We start from the raw sequence: 21763 nt of genomic DNA on the forward strand, positions 1-21763 counted from the left end.
TCGGTCCACAGAACTTGTTTCCAAAATACATCAGGCTTGTCTATATGTTCATTTGCAAAGTTCAAACTCTGATTTTTGTGGTGAGGACGTAGAAGAGGTTTTCTTCTGATGACTCTTCCATGAAGACAATATTTGTATAAGTATCTCTTTATAGTGGAATAGTGTACCACAACTCCAGTGTCTGTCAGATCTTTCTGGAGAGATTGTGCAGTCAAACGTGGGCTTTGAATTGTTTTTCTCACAATCCTGCGAGCTGTTCTGTCTGATATTTTTCTTGGTCTTCCAGATCTTGCTTTAACTTCCACTGTTCCCGATGACTGCCATTTCTTAATTACATTCCGAACAGAGGATATTGACATCTGAAAACGCTTTGCTATCTTCTTATAGCCTTCTCCAGCTTTGTGAGCATCAACTATTTTCGGTTTCAGTTTTCTAGACAACTGCTTAGAAGATCCCATGGTGCTGATCGTTAGGGATAAAAATAAACAGCTGGCGCACAACGGGGAAAGGAAGTATCACCAGGGACTTCAACAGTGTTACTGAAAACACAACAACCAGAGTAAATGGTTGTCAATTAAAAGGACAATGCATAGGTTCATGTATAAAAAGGTCCATAAGAAGGTCCATAAAAAATCCCAAGGTGCACTCCTGAGGCAGCTCTAGTGACAAGTAGAATATTGCTTGGAGCCAACTAGAAGGAAACACAGGCGCCACTCTAAGTGCAGTAACTTGAAATTTATTAGATAAGACCACTGAAAAAGGGGGTACTCACAAAGGTGATAAATGCAAAGCTCATAAACAACACTCCGGTAAGGATCAGGATGGCTGGAGTGGTATCGGTAGACAGGCTGTGAACGGTAACTGGCAAACTTGAGCCCAAGGGCTTCGCCCAGCCCTTCAGTATCTGGAGGCCACCTAGAGACAACAGGGACGACTATAGGATAGGATCTGTCCTCCCCGGTGCAGCCATCCACAAAAATAGCTCCACCCAGCCACCTCCGACTATTCTAGAGACTGAATTTGAATCCTCTCTTGATCCGATATGTCAAAAACTCCTTGAGGAACTATATATCAGCGATGATGACGAAGATCTTACCCATTTCACCCAGCATCCTTCCACTTTCCCACCAATACAGCATTACAAACTTCCGGTCCAAGTCCTCATTTAATCCTGTACATTCGAAAGGTCCTTATGTACAGACTTTTTACCAGGTGGTGTTCTCTGAGATTAAAAAGATGTGTACTCAGAACAAGTCGGATAACAAATTCTTCCCTAAAAACTCCAATCTGGATCGTGGAGAGAGGCAGGCCCTTACCGAGTTATCTAAAAATTACGAGTTGATCATCAAAAATGCAGACAAAGGAGGGGGTATAGTCATCCAAGACAGAGTGGATTATCTTAGGGAAGCCCATCGCCTTTTGGCATATACTGCAACATACCGCAAACTCCCAACAGACCCCCAACCCAGTTATATTAGTGAGGCAACAGGGCTCCTAACACAGGCCAAGGAAGCAGGCATCATTAACAAATTAGAACACTCCTTTATTAGAGATTTCTTTTCTACAACTTATTTTTATCACATTCCTAAAGTGCATAAAAATTCAGAGAATCCACCAGGTAGACCGATAGTTGCAGCCATGGATAGTAGTACAAATCTTTTTTCACAGTACGTGGATCAATTTTTACAACCAATGGCCCAAAATCTGACATCCTATATCTGGGATGGAGTCCATCTCTTGGAATTACTATCACCATATGGTTGGGAACCCACGTATCTGTGGGCTTCCTTGGACGTAGAATCTCTATACACCTCCATCCCGCACTCCGTAGGCCTTGAAGCAGTGGCTCGGGCTCTTACGAACCATCCCACCATTAACCCTTCACAGGCCCAGTTTGTTGTGGAAGCAACCAGGTTTTGTCTCACCCACAATTACTTCCAATTTGATGGGGAGTACTACCTGTAAGTCAATGGCACAGCTATGGGGGAAAATTTTGCCCCCAGCTATGCCAATTTGACTATGGGCATGTCGGAGGACAATTATGTCTGGAACAACAATCCATATACCTCCCATATTGTCTTTTATGGGAGATATATAGACGACATAATTATAATCTGGGATGGCACGGACACTTTGCTTTCAGAATTTGTCAGCCACTGTAATTCTAACAACTACAGTTTATCATTCACTTCAGTTCATCATCCTGTTGAGTTTGCCTTTCAGGATCTCCTTCTTTACCATCGTGAGGGTAAAATAGAGGCAAATAATTACACCAAACCCACAGCGGACAATTCTTTTTTTGCACTTTAAGAGCTGCCACCACCCCAGGTGGATCAATATTATCCCTAAGAGCCAATTCTGCAGACTTCGCAGAAATTGTACTAATGATGGAGACTATGCTCATAGGCGTGTTCCAATGCCGCAAAGCATTATGTTTAACGTGTAAGCATGTAACCCATGGGCAAAATGGGAAATTTACAGATAAGGCCTTCCTAGAACCCTTGTTAAATCTTGCCCAGGATACGTACAAGACTGGTTATGTACAGAATGAGAATAAGACACCAAACACAGAGATCACTATACCGAGATTTATTACTCAATTCCACACCAAATTCAAAAAGATGGAACAAGTTTTGGTGAAACATTGGCCGATTCTACTGGAGGATCCCCATCTTAAGGATAATCTACCATCCAAACCCAGGGTTACCTATCGAAAGGCTAGAAACATTAAGGAGTATGGTGGCTCCTAGTAAATTGAAGAATTCACCCACACCCTTCCAAGCGAGACCGTGCCTTATCCCGCTCATAGGCGTGTTCCAATGCCGCAAAGCATTATGTTTAACGTGTAAGCATGTAACCCATGGGCAAAAAAGTTTTGAGGTCAAGGGCAAAACATACCCTATCACAAAATTCTATAACTGTTCCACAGACTAGGTCATCTATTGTTTGACATGTCCGTGTGGACAGTTCTATGTAGGAAGAACCATTCGTCCCTTGAGGAAAAGATTTGGGGAACATCGCAGATTTGTAGAAGCAGGGGAGGACAAGCACAGCGTTCCACTTCACTTTTTGCTGTTACATGATAAATCATCCCTTGGTTTGAGAGTATGGATCATAGAGTCCATACCAGCCACCTTCGCACCAGCTGAGCGTTTCAATCGGTTGTGCCAAAGGGAGGCGTACTGGATCTACATCCTAGACACACTAGTGCCGGGTGGCCTAAATGAGGAAATCGAAACGAATTTGCTTATATAGTCCTCCTTGAACAGGGTCTCTAGATTTCGTCTCCACCATTTTTATCATATCTAATCTTCTACCTTTTCTTGTTGACATACAATTTATGGAATACGAGTGCATATTTATCCTTTTAATGGGTTTTTGATATTTTAGATATTTTTGGATATCTTTAGACATTTTGGAAATATTTGAGACATTCTTAACACATTCCCTTCATTCTTAACATCGTAATATTTACCCATACATACGTATAAATTGATTTATAATATTTATTCACTTACCATTCATAGCTGTTATTTATGTGCATGAGGATCATAATGATGTCACGTGCATGTACATATACATAAAATTTATACTTTTAATCAATCTTTTTTTATATATATTTATTATATATTTAGTAAATCCATGGTATTGTTCTATTTATTATTATATATGTTTTATTCTTTATTATATTTTTTATCATATTTTATTTTTATTTTCCAATTTCTTATTGCTGATGATATCGCTAATTACATGCATATTTATATTATTTTTATTTAATTTAATTCAATTTATTTGATTTTTTGCCCATAAGCGGTTTTACTATTGTTTCCTGTGCGTTTTAAACCACTGCTTAATCTTTGTTTTGTATACTGCTGTCAAATATGCCAAAATCTTTTATCTATATGAGCTGGTTGCTGCTAAATGTATTAGAATAACACTTCCTGCTGATAATAAGGCGGGCTTTAGGACCGAGAAGATTCAGGCTCCCATTCTACTTAAGTCCCACATCCAAAACGGCACAATATCGGCCTGAGGAAGGAGCACATGCTCCGAGAACGCGTCGCCGGCGCCATGACGTAATCACGCTTCCGGAAGTGACGACAGATCGGCATGTGAGTGTCCCCGGGACTAGGAAGTGCGGCCAGTCACCGTTCACAGCCTGTCTTCCGTTACCGCTCCAGCCATCTTGATCCTTACAGGAGTGTTGTTTATGAGCTTTGCATTTATCACCTTTGTGAGTACCCCCTTTTTCAGTGGTCTTATCTAATAAATTTCAAGTTACTGCACTTAGAGTGGCGCCTGTGTTTCCTTCTTGCTGATTGTTAGGGCAAGGTCAGACCGCACCGGAAGTGACGAGAGGGGCCGGTGAAGACGCATTCTGGGAGAAGAAGACGCGGAAGAGGACGCAGAGGAGGATCACGCTGGCTTCAGCTGCCCACAACAGAGATGGCAGCGCTGGAGAAGAAATTTTAAAAGTGAGTATTTCTTCTTGCAGGTAAGTGCGAACCGGGACAGATCAGAGGCTATCCATTGTGGAATGTACTAGCCCTGACTGTCCCGGGGGTATGTTCATTGAAAAAACAATTCTGTGCCCGGAACTCCGCTTTAAAACCTTTGAGATTGACATCACCTGGTCTTCCCAGACGATGATTGAGAACAATCCATGACACTGGCAGGTCTCAACCTTGCAAAGGGGGCAGTGCATGCTATAAATTCTGCAGGGTGCCCAAACTTTTGCAGACACCATTTTTTTGTTTTCTGTAATTTTGAAAGTGTAAATGATGGAAATAAAATTAACTTTTGTTGACATATAAGAATGTCTAATCTGTAATTTGTTGCCTTTTGGAGATTTTTCCATCTTTCCTTGGCTTCTTTATGCACATTAATACAAAATTTTACCTGGGGTGCCCAAACTTTCGATCCCCACCGTATACACACAGTGATAAAGATGATGGGGGGTATATAGTGTGCTCAGTGATGTATATGATGGGGGATATATAGTGTGTACTCAGTGATCTATATGATTGGGGGGGGTATATAGTGTGTACTCAGTGATCTATATGATGGGGGGGTATATAGTGTGTACTCAGTCATCTTTTATGATGGGGGGGGGGTATATAGTGTGTACTCAGTGATCAATATGATGGGGGGGGGTATAGTGTGTACTCAGTGATCTATATGATAGGGGGGGTATATAGTGTGTACTCAGTGATCTATATGATGGGGGGGTATATAGTGTGTACTCAGTGATCTATATGATGGGGGGTATAGTGTGTACTCAGTGATCTATATGATAGGGGGGGTATATCGTGTGTACTCAGTGATCTATATGATGGGGGGGTATATAGTGTGTACTCAGTGATCTATATGATGGGGGGGTATATAGTGTGTACTCAGTGATATATATGAGGGGGGGTATATAGTGTGTACACAGTGATATATATGAGGGGGGTATATAGTGTGTACACAGTGATATATATGATGGGGGGTAAATAGTGTGTACACAGTGATATATATGATGGGGGGTATATAGTGTGTACACAGTGATATATATGATGGGGGGTATATAGTGTGTACACAGTGATATATATGAGGGGGGTATATAGTGTGTACACAGTGATATATATATGATTGGGGGGTATATAGTGTGTACACAGTGATATATATATGATTGGGGGGGGGTATATAGTGTGTACACAGTGATATATATATGATTGGGGGGGTATATAGTAGTGTGTACTAGAGCTGCACGATTAATCGTATGAAAATCGCGATCTAGATTCACCCCCCCTGACGATCTAAACCTGACATATGCTCGATTCTTTGCATAGCTGCATAGCTGTGAGGAAGCAGAGAGAACAGCTGTGAAAAAAAAAAAAGCCTCCTGGCAAACTCCTATCAGCATCTCCCAGTAACTATAAACAAAATAATTACATTGTATCTTTTCCTTCCCTCTGCCAGGGAGAAAGGAAGTTTAACCTCTTAAAGACTAGACCTTTTTCTGACACTTGTTGCTTGCAAGTTAAAATCAGTTTTTTTTTGCTAGAAAAGTACTTAGAACCCCCAAACATTTTATATATTTTTTTTAGCAGAGACCCTACAGAATAAAATGGCGATTGTTGTAATATTTTATGTCACACTGTATTTGCGCAGCAGTCTTTCAAACGCAATTAATAGACTTTAATGAATAAAAAAAAAAAAAACGTAACAATAAATGTTATCCCAATTTTTTTTTTGTTACACAGAGAATCGTGAGAGAATCGTGATCTTTATTCCAAGCTAAAAAATCGTGATTCTCATTTTGGCCAGAATCGTGCAGCTCTAGTGTGTACACAGTGATATATATGAGGGGGGTATATAGTGTTTACTCAGTGATATATATGAGGGGGGTATATAGTGTGTACACAGTGATATATATGAGGGGGGTATATAGTGTGTACACAGTGATATATATGAGGGGGGTATATAGTGTGTACTCAGTGATATATATGAGGGGGGTATATAGTGTGTACACAGTGATATATATGAGGGGGGTATATAGTGTGTATACAGTGATATATATGATGGGGGTATATAGTGTGTACTCAGTGATATATATGAGGGGGGTATATAGTGTGTACACAGTGATATATATATGATTGGGGGGGGGTATATAGTGTGTACACGGTGATATATATGATTGGGGGAGGTATATAGTGTGTATACAGTGATATATATATATGATTGGGGGGTATATAGTGTGTACACAGTGATATATATGAGGGGTGGTATATAGTGTGTACTCAGTGATATATATGAGGGGGGTATATAGTGTGTACACAGTGATCTATATGAGGGGGGTATATAGTGTGTACTCAGTGATATATATGATGGGGGAATATAGTGTGTACACAGTGATATATATGATTAGGGGGGTATATAGTGTGTACACAGTGATATATATGATTGGGGGGGGTATATAGTGTGTACACAGTGATATATATGATTGGGGGGGGGTATATAGTGTGTACACAGTGATATATATGAGGGGGTATATAGTGTGTACACAGTGATATATATGATGGGGAGGTATATAGTTACACAGAGAATCGTGAGAGAATCGTGATCTTTATTCCAAGCTAAAAAATCGTGATTCTCATTTTGGCCAGAATCGTGCAGCTCTAGTGTGTACACAGTGATATATATGAGGGGGGTATATAGTGTTTACTCAGTGATATATATGAGGGGGGTATATAGTGTGTACACAGTGATATATATGAGGGGGGTATATAGTGTGTACACAGTGATATATATGAGGGGGGTATATAGTGTGTACTCAGTGATATATATGAGGGGGGTATATAGTGTGTACACAGTGATATATATGAGGGGGGTATATAGTGTGTATACAGTGATATATATGATGGGGGTATATAGTGTGTACTCAGTGATATATATGAGGGGGGTATATAGTGTGTACACAGTGATATATATATGATTGGGGGGGTATATAGTGTGTACACGGTGATATATATGATTGGGGGAGGTATATAGTGTGTATACAGTGATATATATGATGGGGGTATATAGTGTGTACTCAGTGATATATATGAGGGGGGTATATAGTGTGTACACAGTGATATATATGATTGGGGGGGTATATAGTGTGTACACAGTGATATATATGATTGGGGGGGGTATATAGTGTGTACACAGTGATATATATGAGGGGGTATATAGTGTGTACACAGTGATATATATGATGGGGAGGTATATAGTTACACAGAGAATCGTGAGAGAATCGTGATCTTTATTCCAAGCTAAAAAATCGTGATTCTCATTTTGGCCAGAATCGTGCAGCTCTAGTGTGTACACAGTGATATATATGAGGGGGGTATATAGTGTTTACTCAGTGATATATATGAGGGGGGTATATAGTGTGTACACAGTGATATATATGAGGGGGGTATATAGTGTGTACACAGTGATATATATGAGGGGGGTATATAGTGTGTACTCAGTGATATATATGAGGGGGGTATATAGTGTGTACACAGTGATATATATGAGGGGGGTATATAGTGTGTATACAGTGATATATATGATGGGGGTATATAGTGTGTACTCAGTGATATATATGAGGGGGGTATATAGTGTGTACACAGTGATATATATATGATTGGGGGGGTATATAGTGTGTACACGGTGATATATATGATTGGGGGAGGTATATAGTGTGTATACAGTGATATATATATATGATTGGGGGGTATATAGTGTGTACACAGTGATATATATGAGGGGTGGTATATAGTGTGTACTCAGTGATATATATGAGGGGGGTATATAGTGTGTACACAGTGATCTATATGAGGGGGGTATATAGTGTGTACTCAGTGATATATATGATGGGGGAATATAGTGTGTACACAGTGATATATATGATTAGGGGGGTATATAGTGTGTACACAGTGATATATATGATTAGGGGGGTATATAGTGTGTACACAGTGATATATATGATTGGGGGGGTATATAGTGTGTACACAGTGATATATATGAGGGGGGTATATAGTGTGCACTCAGTGATATATATGGGGGGGTATATAGTGTGTACACAGTGATATATATGATTGGGGGGGTATATAGTGTGTACACAGTGATATATATGATTGGGGGGGGGTATATAGTGTGTACACAGTGATATATATGAGGGGGTATATAGTGTGTACACAGTGATATATATGATGGGGAGGTATATAGTGTGTACACAGTGATATATATGAGGGGGTATATAGTGTGTACACAGTGATATATATGATTGGGGAGGTATATAGTGTGTACACAGTGATATATATCATTAAGGGGTTTATAGTGTGTACATAGTGATCTATATAATGGGGGGGGTATATAGTATGTACACAGTGATATATGAGGGGGGGTATATAGTGTGTACTCAGTGATATATATGAGGGGGGTATATAGTGTGTACACAGTGATATATATGAGGGGGGTATATAGTGTGTACACAGTGATATATATGATTGGGGGGTATATAGTGTGTACACAGTGATATATATGATTGGGGGGGGTATATAGTGTGTACACAGTGATATATATGATTGGGGGGGTATATAGTGTGTACACAGTGATATATATGAGAGGGGTATATAGTGTGTACACAGTGATATATATGAGAGGGGTATATAGTGTGTACACAGTGATATATATGAGGGGGGTATATAGTGTGTACACAGTGATATATATGAGGGGGGGTATATAGTGTGCACTCAGTGATATATATGAGGGGGTATATAGTGTGTACTCAGTGATATATATGAGGGGGGGTATATAGTGTGCACTCAGTGATATATATGGGGGGGGTATATAGTGTGTACACAGTGATATATATGATTGGGGGGGGTATATAGTGTGTACACAGTGATATATATGAGGAGGTATATAGTGTGTACACAGTGATATATATGATGGGGAGGTATATAGTGTGTACACAGTGATATATATGAGGGGGTATATAGTGTGTACACAGTGATATATATGATGGGGGGGTATATAGTGTGTACACAGTGATATATATGATGGGGAGGTATATAGTGTGTACACAGTGATATATATGATGGGAGTATATAGTGTGTACACAGTGATATATATGATTGGGGAGGTATATAGTGTGTACACAGTGATATATATCATTGGGGGGTATATAGTGTGTACATAGTGATCTATATAATGGGTAGGGGGTATATAGTATGTACACAGTGATTTATATGAGGGGGGGTATATAGTGTGTACTCAGTGATATATATGAGGGGGGTATATAGTGTGTACACAGTGATATATATGAGGGGGGTATATAGTGTGTACACAGTGATATATATGATTGGGGGGTATATAGTGTGTACACAGTGATATATATGATTGGGGGGTATATAGTGTGTACACAGTGATATATATATATATATATATATATATATATGAGGGGGGTATATAGTGTGTACTCAGTGATATATATGAGGGGGGTATATAGTGTGTACTCAGTGATATATATGAGGGGGGTATATAGTGTGTACACAGTGATATATATGAGGGGGGTATATAGTGTGTATACAGTGATATATATGATGGGGGTATATAGTGTGTACTCAGTGATATATATGAGGGGGGTATATAGTGTGTACACAGTGATATATATATGATTGGGGGGGTATATAGTGTGTACACGGTGATATATATGATTGGGGGAGGTATATAGTGTGTATACAGTGATATATATATGATTGGGGGGTATATAGTGTGTACACAGTGATATATATGAGGGGGGTATATAGTGTGTACACAGTGATATATATGATGGGGGTATATAGTGTGTACACAGTGATATATATGATTAGGGGGGTATATAGTGTGTACACAGTGATATATATGATTGGGGGGGTATATAGTGTGTACACAGTGATATATATGAGGGGGGTATATAGTGTGCACTCAGTGATATATATGGGGGGGTATATAGTGTGTACACAGTGATATATATGATTGGGGGGGGGTATATAGTGTGTACACAGTGATATATATGAGGGGGTATATAGTGTGTACACAGTTATATATATATGATGGGGAGGTATATAGTGTGTACACAGTGATATATATGAGGGGGTATATAGTGTGTACACAGTGATATATATGATTGGGGAGGTATATAGTGTGTACACAGTGATATATATCATTGGGGGGTATATAGTGTGTACATAGTGATCTATATAATGGGGGGGGGTATATAGTATGTACACAGTGATATATGAGGGGGGGTATATAGTGTGTACTCAGTGATATATATGAGGGGGGTATATAGTGTGTACACAGTGATATATATGAGGGGGGTATATAGTGTGTACACAGTGATATATATGATTGGGGGGTATATAGTGTGTACACAGTGATATATATGATTGGGGGGGGGTATATAGTGTGTACACAGTGATATATATGATTGGGGGGGTATATAGTGTGTACACAGTGATATATATGAGAGGGGTATATAGTGTGTACACAGTGATATATATGAGAGGGGTATATAGTGTGTACACAGTGATATATATGAGGGGGGTATATAGTGTGTACACAGTGATATATATGAGGGGGGGTATATAGTGTGCACTCAGTGATATATATGAGGGGGTATATAGTGTGTACTCAGTGATATATATGAGGGGGGGTATATAGTGTGCACTCAGTGATATATATGGGGGGGTATATAGTGTGTACACAGTGATATATATGATTGGGGGGGGGTATATAGTGTGTACACAGTGATATATATGAGGGGGAGGTATATAGTGTGTACACAGTGATATATATGAGGGGGTATATAGTGTGTACACAGTGATATATATGATGGGGGGGTATATAGTGTGTACACAGTGATATATATGATGGGGAGGTATATAGTGTGTACACAGTGATATATATGATGGGAGTATATAGTGTGTACACAGTGATATATATCATTGGGGGGTATATAGTGTGTACATAGTGATCTATATAATGGGGGGGGGGGGTATATAGTATGTACACAGTGATATATATGAGGGGGGGTATATAGTGTGTACTCAGTGATATATATGAGGGGGGTATATAGTGTGTACACAGTGATATATATGATTGGGGGGGTATATAGTGTGTACACAGTGATATATATGATTGGGGGGGTATATAGTGTGTACACAGTGATATATATGATTGGGGGGGTATATAGTGTGTACACAGTGATATATATGAGGGGGGTATATAGTGTGTACACAGTGATATATATGAGGGGGGTATATAGTGTGTACACAGTGATATATATGATTGGGGGGTATATAGTGTGTACACAGTGATATATATGAGGGGGGTATATAGTGTGTACTCAGTGATCTACATAATGGGGGGGGGGTATACAGCGGGGTACAGATTGTGTATTATCATCCATTGCAGTCTCTAATTCCCCCGGGACGGAGAAGTGCGGTGCACAGGGCTGTGAGTTCTGTGGAAGGATTTGGTGAGGTGGAGGAGATGACAGGAAGTGGGCGGGGACTCCATTCAGCCTGTCACTGTGGTGTGGCCCTCACGGAGGGCCCCGGTGTCAGTGTACCTGGTTCCCCAAGGGTTCGTCCTCCTCATTGCCACCATCTTTCCCGGGAGGCGGAGACTCTGACTACCGCCTACCCCGCCCCCTGCCGCCGCTCCCCGCGCTCGTTGCTTCTGTTCAGGGCTGACTTAAAAGATATCGCGAGAATCTCTGTGTCCGCCATGATTGGTGTGGGCAGGACAGTAGACTAGATACGTAGTGGTATTCTGGTGGCTGTAGGCAGATGGGGCGGGTCTTGGTAGATTTGTTGTTCCTGCATTGAGTCTATCGGAAGGGTCATTCTATCGGCTACAACAATATGGCGCCTGCGATACGAGTTCCAGGGGAGGGCCAATCAGTGTCATGTGATGCTCTCAGCTGTCCAGTGAAAGGGATCATGTGATTGCTGTAGAGATACAAGTGAGAGGAGTGCGGTTACAGCAGTGATCTGCCATCGGGGTGACTGTATGATACATTATCTCTTTTCCGGGGGTGTTACATAGCGACATCACTCAGTGATTTATGAGACGAGCTGTGCTCTAACCTTTACCTTGAATACAGGTACCATTCACCCAAACTGTCCAATCAGGTGCCCTCTTATCACATCTGTGGTGAATACACTGAGGTATATGGGGGATGTGGTACATATACGGCTATAATGACACATTTCTCTTTCAGGATGATGGATGCCGAGGATTTCCAACCCCTGCTGGATCCCTCTCCTACTGAAGACAGACTGACAACGCAGGGCTCATATCTGAGGTACGGGGTGTGCCGGGGGCAGGAATCGCTGTGTACATACTGCGCTCATCAATGTACTAAGATGAAAGAGGTGTGACCAGTGCGCACGCCCTGACGCTCTCCTGTAACGGGAAGAGACTGGTCCAGTGCGCACGCCCTGACACTCTCCTGTAACTGGAAGAGACTGGTCCTGTGCGCACGCCCTGACGCTCTCCTGTAACTGGAAGAGACTGGTCCTGTGCGCACGCCCTGACGCTCTCCTGTAACTGGAAGAGACTGGTCCTGTGCGCACGCCCTGACGCTCTCCTGTAACTGGAAGAGACTGGTCCTGTGCGCACGCCCTGACGCTCTCCTGTAACGGGAAGAGACTGGTCCTGTGCGCATGCCCTGACGCTCTCCTGTAACTGGAAGAGACTGGTCCTGTGCGCACGCCCTGACGCTCTCCTGTAATGTGAAGAGACTGGTCCTGTGCGCATGCCCTGACACTCTCCTGTAACGGGAAGAGACTGGTCCTGTGCACATGCCCTGACACTCTCCTGTAACGGGAAGAGACTGGTCCTGTGCGCATGCCCTGACACTCTCCTGTAACGGGAAGAGATTGGTCCTGTGCGCATGCCCTGACACTCTCCTGTAACGGGAAGAGACTGGTCCTGTGCGCACGCCCTGACACTCTCCTGTACCGGGGAGAGACTGGTCCTGTGCACATGCCCTGACACTCTCCTGTAACGGGAAGAGATTGGTCCTGTGCGCATGCCCTGACACTCTCCTGTAACGGGAAGAGACTGGTCCTGTGCGCACGCCCTGACACTCTCCTGTAACGTGAAGAGATTGGTCCTGTGCGCACGCCCTGACACTCTCCTGTAACGTGAAGAGATTGGTCCTGTGCGCATGCCCTGACACTCTCCTGTAACGGGAAGAGACTGCTCCTGTGCGCATGCCCTGACACTCTCCTGTAACTGGAAGAGACTGGTCCTGTGCGCATGCCCTGACACTCTCCTGTAACGGGAAGAGACTGGTCCTGTGCGTACGCCCTGACGCTCTCCTGTAACTGGAAGAGACTGGTCCTGTGCTCACGCCCTGACGCTCTCCTGTAGCGGGAAGAGACTGGTCCTGTGCGCACGCCCTGACACTCTCCTGTAACTGGAAGAGACTGGTCCTGTGCGTACGCCCTGACACTCTCCTGTAACTGGAAGAGACTGGTCTTGTGCGCACGCCCTGACACTCTCCTGTAACGGGAAGAGACTGGTCCTGTGCGCACGCCCCTGACGCTCTTCTGTAGCGGGAAGAGACTGGTCCTGTGCGCACGCCCTGACACTCTCCTGTAACTGGAAGAGACTGGTCTTGTGCGCACGCCCTGACACTCTCCTGTAACGGGAAGAGACTGGTCCTGTGCGCACGCCCCTGACGCTCTTCTGTAGCGGGAAGAGACTGGTCCTGTGCGCACGCCCTGACACTCTCCTGTAACGAGAGAGAGCAGGATTTCTCGCCCCTTTTACCTTGGAGGAATCCTTGATAACAAGTTTGAGATCTCGGGGAAACCCCTAAAATAACAAAAACACCTGTGAAAACTTGTGTTTGGCACTGATTGTTTGCAGCCTTGTGCACAAGAATCTTGATTGATTCTTTTTTTCTGTTTAATGTGGGCTTGCGCTGATTATTTTTGATTTACATATAACCCCTAAAATAAGGTTCACATCTACAGCTCAGCGAACATTGGTGTGATCAGCGAGCTGTTGATATAACAAAATATAAATTTTGGAAATAGCATGAAATAATGGAAAAAAAACTTACCTATTTAATGTGAAACCTGTGCTTGCTTTTTTTTTTTTTTTTTGCACAGATGCTGAATTCTGGGTTGAGCTTGAGATAAGTAGTGTACAGGAGTTTAGCGGGGTGGGGTACTATGGTTCAGCAGATCACAGAGGGCCAGCAGGGCACATTACAGTAGCAGTTTTCTTTTACATGCAGAGTGGCACAGGGAAGCTGCTGCGATAGAGTCCAGTTCTACCATGCTGTTCCCTTCTGGCCCTCCTCCCTCGTTCATCCCATGTGATGTCACATACAAGCACATTGCATGGACAGGAGAGGAGGAGGGGGTCATCAGGTAACAGCGGAGATACTTGTTGCTTCCCTGTGCTGCTCTAACTGCAGGGGAAATGATAGGAGAGTGTTATGGGCCATACACACTATAAGATTTTCTGAAGACTTTTTCCTTCAGACTTACCAAAACCATATAATATGAGGTCAAACCTAAACACTTTCAATTTGTATGCAATCTGGCAGGCCCTTGCACTAGATAGAAAATCTGAAGGAAAAAGTCTTCAGGAAATCTTATAGTGTGTATGGCCCTTTAGTTAAGTGGGATTGCAATCTACCTGTCAGGTGCCTGCAATTGACAGGCAGATTGTGGTGGAAGCTCAGTTGAGATACCCTTAGCCTTACCCATAGAGAGTTGTCCAGTGCACACATCCTGACACTGTCATACGAGTTATAATGGAAGAGAATGGTCCAGTGTACTCACTCTGAAACTTGTCTATAACAGCAGATAACTACTAAGTGCAATTGTCTTATAACAGCAGAGAATGGTGTGCACAGTCTGATACTGATCTATAACATTAGGGAATTGTGAGTATGCTCTGACACCAGCTAATGTTATCATATGCTGTACTTTCAAAGGATGATGCAGTGAATACAATGCTATGCTGCCATATATATGAGGCTTCTTCAAAAAGTTTTTGACTTTATGCACTTTTTTTTATAAGTTTCGCAGCCATCTTCACCACAGCGTGACAACTTTTAAACTGCAAGGCTAGGCGGCTTGCCAGACTAGTCACATGACACTCTGAGACACCACCTATTACTACTCCTCCTGCCCTCACTGTTTCCAAGGAAAAAATAAAAGTGTGGAAGCTTAATGAAGACCCCTCATGTAAAGGAATGGCTTTGTGGACACAATCCGACACTTTGAAAACAAAAGAGAAATGACAATGAACTTTAACGCCAGAGAATTGCCAAATGCAGGCAACCTGCCATAGTCATATCACAGAAAGGACTGTCAAGTGTACATATACTAGACAGTCATAGAACACTATGGACACTGTCATAGAAGATGGCTCAGTAAACATGCTCTGATACTGTCATATGAAAAAAGAGCACTGTCTAGTGTGAACACTCTGACACTGACCTATAATGGCAGAGAATTATTCAGTGTGCATGCTCAGACACCAACTAATGCTGTTCTATAATGACAAAGAAGGGCTCGTTGCATACAATGTTATGTTGTCATGTAAAAGCAAGCAATGACCCAGTGCACACAATCTGACACTGTCAAAAAGCCACAAAGAATTGTCTAGTGTACAAGCTCTGATACTGTCTTATAATAGAAGAGAATGGCTCAGTGCACCTGCTCTGACACTATCTTATAACAAGCCTTTTCTCGTTTTCCTCCCACAGGAAGGTGCAGAACAGAAATCTGTATTTGGCCACTTTGGCTGCTGTATTGGGTCCTCTGAGCTTTGGTTTTGTCCTGGGTTTCAGCTCTCCAGCCATCTCTGATCTGAAGAATGCAGAAGATCCTCGTTTAATATTGGATAAGGGCACAGCATCATGGTTTGGAGTGAGTTTTCCTTTATTATGTACATTCGTGTTCTAAGGAATAGAAACAGCACAGTTCATAACTGTACTTGACATCAGTGAGAGGAGAGGGAGGATTGGGCAGACTAGTGAGAGGAGAGGGAGGAACTGACAGACCAGTGAGAGGAGAGGGAGGAACTGACAGACCAGTGAGAGGAGAGGGAGCATCGGACAGACCAGTGAGAGGAGAGGGAGGAACTGACAGACCAGTGAGAGGAGAGGGAGCATCGGACAGACCAGTGAGAGGAGAGGGAGCATCGGACAGACCAGTGAGAGGAGAGGGAGCATCGGACAGACCAGTGAGAGGAGAGGGAGCATCGGACAGATCCGTGAGATGGTATATGACGTGTCCATTAAAGGAGAGGGCGGATCTGATGTGTCATTTAGAAGGGAGAGAGGATCTAACAGATTGGTTAGAGAAGAGGGAGAGGTTGATGGATCACTGGGGATAGGAGGAATCAGAGGATCGGACAGGGCACTTTGGGTTGGATGAAGTAGCCGACTGTTTGCTGAGTAGTAGATTTGATGGAGATGCCAGTTTTCAATGTGTTCTGTCTTTTTTGGTCTCAAAGTCCTGTAGACTAAAATGACATTTGTTCCAGAGAATATTTTAGAGTCAGAGATTTTGTTCCTCGTCATCATATCTTTGGGGTGAAGAAAGAGGAAGTGCAGCTATCTGTCATTTTGCTGATGGTTTGTCATAAATTCGTGTGACGGTCACAAATAAGTGAGAAATCAGCACCTTACGCTCGGTCATTCATTATACAACTACCAACATTAGCAGTTACCAATTGCTGCTGGCCAATGTGGAATTGTGTCAACTGATCCATGAATTGTTTCTGCCATATCACTGAGTGTCTGTTGTGTCTTTTGTTGACTGATTGCTAAATCGCTGATAATGGCATGTCTTTATCACGTAGATTATCTGTCAGAGCCCAGCATGTAACCAAAATGAAACAAATCACCGCTCTGAAAACAATCCGCTGAGGCAGATGGATCCCGAGCAGCTGTGGCAGTCCTGTAGGAATGGGTGCTCACCAAGGTCCGTGACCTGAGGAATCCATGTAAATGAAGAAGAAAGTGGCACTTCCAGACACAGGAACTTGGAAACTTGAGTTTATTTCTTCAAATCATAGGTACAACATCAGACAAGACCACAAGACAGACTGGACAGCAAACGCGTTTCACACCTTGTGCTTATTCATTGAATAAGCACAAGGTGTGAAACGCGTTTGCTGTCCAGTCTGTCTTGTGGTCTTGTCTGATGTTGTACCTATGATTTGAAGAAATAAACTCAAGTTTCCAAGTTCCTGGGTCTGGAAGTGCCACTTTCTTCTTCATTTACATAGAGCCCAGCATGTGCCATTCTAGTAGTTCTCCATTATGCAATTTTAGTTAGTAGTATGGTGACTGCACAGACTCTACACTGCACTGATAACCTCCTCACTGCCTATAGCAAACTCAATTTTGATTGGCTACTGTCGGCTATTGGATAAGCACCATATTTTTTTTCTTTTTCTGGTCAGTCTATTGTCACCATTGGAGCTGCCGTTGGAGGACTGTTTGGAGGCTGGATGGTGGACCGGATAGGCCGAAAGGTCACCCTTATGATCTGCTCTATCCCATTTGTTCTGGGCTTCACCTTGATCATATCTGCACAGAATGTCTGGATGTTACTGGGGGGACGACTGGTTTCTGGGCTGGCCAGTGGCATCACTTCATTGGTAGTACCTGTAAGTTTCCTCTTTATATTATGTAAAGCAATAGAAACCCTTTCAAACATATATTTCAGGAGGCAGCCAGTCTAATTTTACGATTCAGGACAGCAATAGATTATGCTCTGAAAGGTCAGGTATCAGCTTCCTTTGGGATCTGTAAACTTTATTTTGTGTGTATGAGCATCCTAAGCTGACAGGAGAAAGTTGCCTTTAGCCTGAAGTATATTTAATACAATATTTCTCTAATTGTTTTCCAGGGCAGCATCTGAGAGATAGGCTCCTCCCACCGGTAACAGGAAATACAATTGTCCGCCATTATAAAATTAGCTGTCATACCTGCATGCCTCAGTTTTTTTGTGTTTCCTCCAGGAGCTGCACCAGTATTTATTTATTTTTTTTAAATCCCTGTGCTTGTTGCAGGGGACTCCCTGGCCAGCCTCCTATCTGGTCCTGTTGGGCTTGGGCAGCTGTCAGGTCAGGGGCAGCAACGGAGCCAGCCGCCTCATTTCGCCCAAGGTTTCATCCCTTTAGGGGAATGGCAATCATCCCCCCAGCTGATGGAGCATTGTGGTAATTTACTCCCCGGATGTCTGACAGGATGCCGGCAAGGCAGCGTGGAGTTGAGCAGCAAGATGGTGGCTGGGCCAGAAACACGCATTATTTCTGGCCTCCGCATCACTTCAACCGGATGACTTCCTGCCAGCAGCCATCTTGGTGAAGGCAAGAAGCCTCACCCAGCAGGTGACGTCACTTCCACTTTTGCCACATGACGAAATTCAAAATAGCAAAAGGAAAAAAGAAATATAAGAAGAATACCAACAAAGCTTAAGGAAGCTCTGCGGACACTGGGGGAATGGAATAAGAATGCAGGTATGTGTCAACCAACCTGCATGGGGTCAGCTTGGGGCAGGGCTGCAGCAGGGGCAGGAAGCAGATAAAAGGGCACTAGGCAGTGTCCCAGTGTGGCTGACCATGTCAGACGCTTTACCACCCTGCCCTGCAGATCCTGTGAACCAGGTAAGCTCCAAGGTGTAAGCCAGAGCACTCCAGGGTCACCTTTGTCTCAACCTCATCTCAAGCGTTACACTGCGTTTGGGTACAACAACCGCCTAATTTCACTTGGGTCCCCCTGTGCTTATTTGCAGGCAAAGGCCCCAGAAGAGAAAAGGGCAAGGACCAGCAGCAAGGCATGCGCCTCTTGCAGTCACAGGTTTCAAGCAGACTGGAAGAAACCGCTCTGCCAGAAATGCATTAACAAAATGGTTGTCAAGGAATCACAAGGCTTCCTTAAGAATATGCTTTATTCCTTCAAAAAGGAAATAAAACGCACCATTGGATCACTATGCTCGAGCCATAGAGAAGCTGGAAGTCCCAGCAAGTACTAGCCAGGCCAGTGGCCCGTCTACTAGCAGGGCATCCCTCCCTTCTTGTAGTGGGGAGGAGGTGGATCAAGCAGAGCAGGAAGCTGATTCAGATGACCCAGTCTCCAAGTCAAAAGATGCTCTATGCTCAGATTTCCACCCTCTTTCCTGCAGAGGACACTAGAAATCTACTACGGGCTAGTGCAGACACCCTGGGCCTTCCTAGCAGACGCTTCGGCGGAAGCGGTCAGAGTCTCATTGAGAACCACAGCCCTAATTAACTCGGCGAGGAGAGCCCCGTGGCTGAAGAAGTCATGGGGAGGGGATATTGCCTCAAAAAATAGATTATGCGGGATTCCATTCACAGGCAACTTATTGTTCAGGCCAGGCTTGGAATCGGTCAAGGACAGGACCGCAGCCAAGAATAAAGGTTTCCGGCAGGCCAATAAGAAACAGGGGAAGGCGCCCTTTTGTAAGCGGGAGCAAAAAAGGGCTGGACCCTGCAAAAAAGAAAAAGCAAGGAAGATTTCATTCTCAAGCCTTCTTTTACCAGAAACAGGAAACAATGACGGTCTCCAGATGGGGGGCCGACTGGCAGCCCTTGTGCATCAGTGGAGAAACGCCACGGAAAACAAATTTGTTCTCCGCACAGTTGCAGAAGGTTACTCAATGGAGTTTTCCGGCCACCCCCCAACCGAACACCTGATGACAACGCTTCCAAGAAACAAAGACCGTGCGGAGGCCTTTCCTATTCTCACTAGAAAGTTTACTGACTCAGAAAGTGATTTGCCCTGTCCCGCCAGGAGTGGAAAAAACAGGTTTTTCTTCGCACATAATTTTCTGATGGATTCTAAGACTCAAACTGAACCTCAAACTGCTCAACAAAAAGATAAAGTACTGTGTTGGATTCGGACCAGAACAGTCCTCAGATATATCTACTGCCTTCCCAATTGGTGAGATTAATGTGCGCACACTGAAATGACCAAACTCTGACAATCGTCAAAATAGTTCATTCTGATTTTATTACTTCCTCTTTATCTTTATAAAGACTGAGGAAAGTTATTTCCAGGAAATAGTCATATATAATACGTATAAGGTGGTGATTGGATGATTGCAGTATCTATGTGTCTAGGCTTTTCTTCCAGGACATGACGAGGTCCTATTTTGGGTGTAGTCTCCATGTTCAATCGCCATCTTGCTTCTCCGAAAGGAGGGGTGATCTAATTGCATTTTGAGTAAGGTAGTGAATCTCAGCAGTAACATATATACATAAGGTATGCACCATAAGGTGAAATAGGCATTTCACTAATATAACCAGTATTACATCCATTACAGTTTCCCCCCTTGAAATGTCTATTTCAATTTGTCCCTATTACTAATAGAGCGCCTATTCACCTGGCCCATACTCCACCGGAACTTTTTTGGAGGCTGTATATAGAGAAGAGCAGTAACTAGCTCACTACCCCCCTCGATACAGCTTGGAGAGGGCAGTCAGGTGCTATCTATCCCTATAACCCTATTGAACTGTGAAATAATGAATAGGGGTGACTACAGAGAGATGAAGGGTTTGTCCTCTTCCATCATATTAGTACTGTTACACCTACCTGGGCGAGCACCTTCTGCCACCCACTCATCCAGCTACAATACTGAGATCAAGGGTATGTAATACCTGAGTTCTTCTTCCACTTAAGAGACTCAAAACCACCTGATCCCTGGCTTTGAATTCATCGGGGACCCCCTTTGGGACCCCTATTCATGTACACATGAGGGTCAAAGCTTCCGGAGGGAGCTGTTTGCTTCCTCCTGCGGTTGGGTGCTAGGTCAGTTTATTTATCAGGAGTATTCTACTACAAAAATCAAAAAGTTAATGGAACTGCTTGTGTGCTGGATGAATTGTACAAAAATGTAATGATACCATTTGTCCTAGTGGTGGCCGCCTGTTGCGTACCTGGTTTGGTGATAATCACCTGCTGAGCTTTTTATCAGACTTTTAAAGAAAAGGATATATAGCACAATCATTGTGCTGCCGGCAGAATCTTGTCTTCTGTGGGTTCCCGGGTCTGTTTCTGTGTCTGGAATGGAGGAAAATACTCGAACTGATATTAGTTATTGCTTTAGACAAACGTGTACCATAACTAGTTAACACATCAGATTGTAACTGCAACTGCTGCGGGAAGTAACAGCTGAGTCTGGGGGCTGAA

The 21763-nt window shown here is 43.1% G+C and overlaps 3 protein-coding genes across 4 annotated transcripts in view; 2 read left to right on the forward strand and 1 right to left on the reverse strand.

The window, feature by feature from the left end:
• The window catches only part of FBXW2 (F-box and WD repeat domain containing 2), a 36981-nt gene extending 24777 nt beyond the window's left edge, over positions 1–12204 (reverse strand). For both annotated transcript variants that reach the window (XM_082264553.1, XM_082264552.1), the window contains exon 1: positions 12134–12204. The gene's annotated coding sequence lies outside the window, so the exon portion shown is untranslated. The remainder of the gene's footprint in view (positions 1–12133) is intronic.
• Positions 1–21763, forward strand: part of LOC309559886 (sulfotransferase 1C1-like) — a 231890-nt gene that overhangs the window by 116322 nt on the left and 93805 nt on the right. The window lies entirely within an intron of this gene.
• Positions 12788–21763, forward strand: part of SLC2A8 (solute carrier family 2 member 8) — a 38149-nt gene continuing 29173 nt past the window's right edge. The window contains exons 1-3 of the mRNA XM_082264691.1: positions 12788–12871; positions 16304–16466; positions 18010–18216. Of these exons, the coding sequence (XP_082120817.1) occupies positions 12789–12871; positions 16304–16466; positions 18010–18216 (453 nt within the window). The 5' untranslated portion in view covers position 12788. The remainder of the gene's footprint in view (positions 12872–16303; positions 16467–18009; positions 18217–21763) is intronic.

The sequence above is a fragment of the Pelophylax lessonae genome, assembly GCF_965119305.1.
Source record: "Pelophylax lessonae genome assembly, chromosome: 7".
Taxonomy (NCBI): domain Eukaryota; kingdom Metazoa; phylum Chordata; class Amphibia; order Anura; family Ranidae; genus Pelophylax; species Pelophylax lessonae.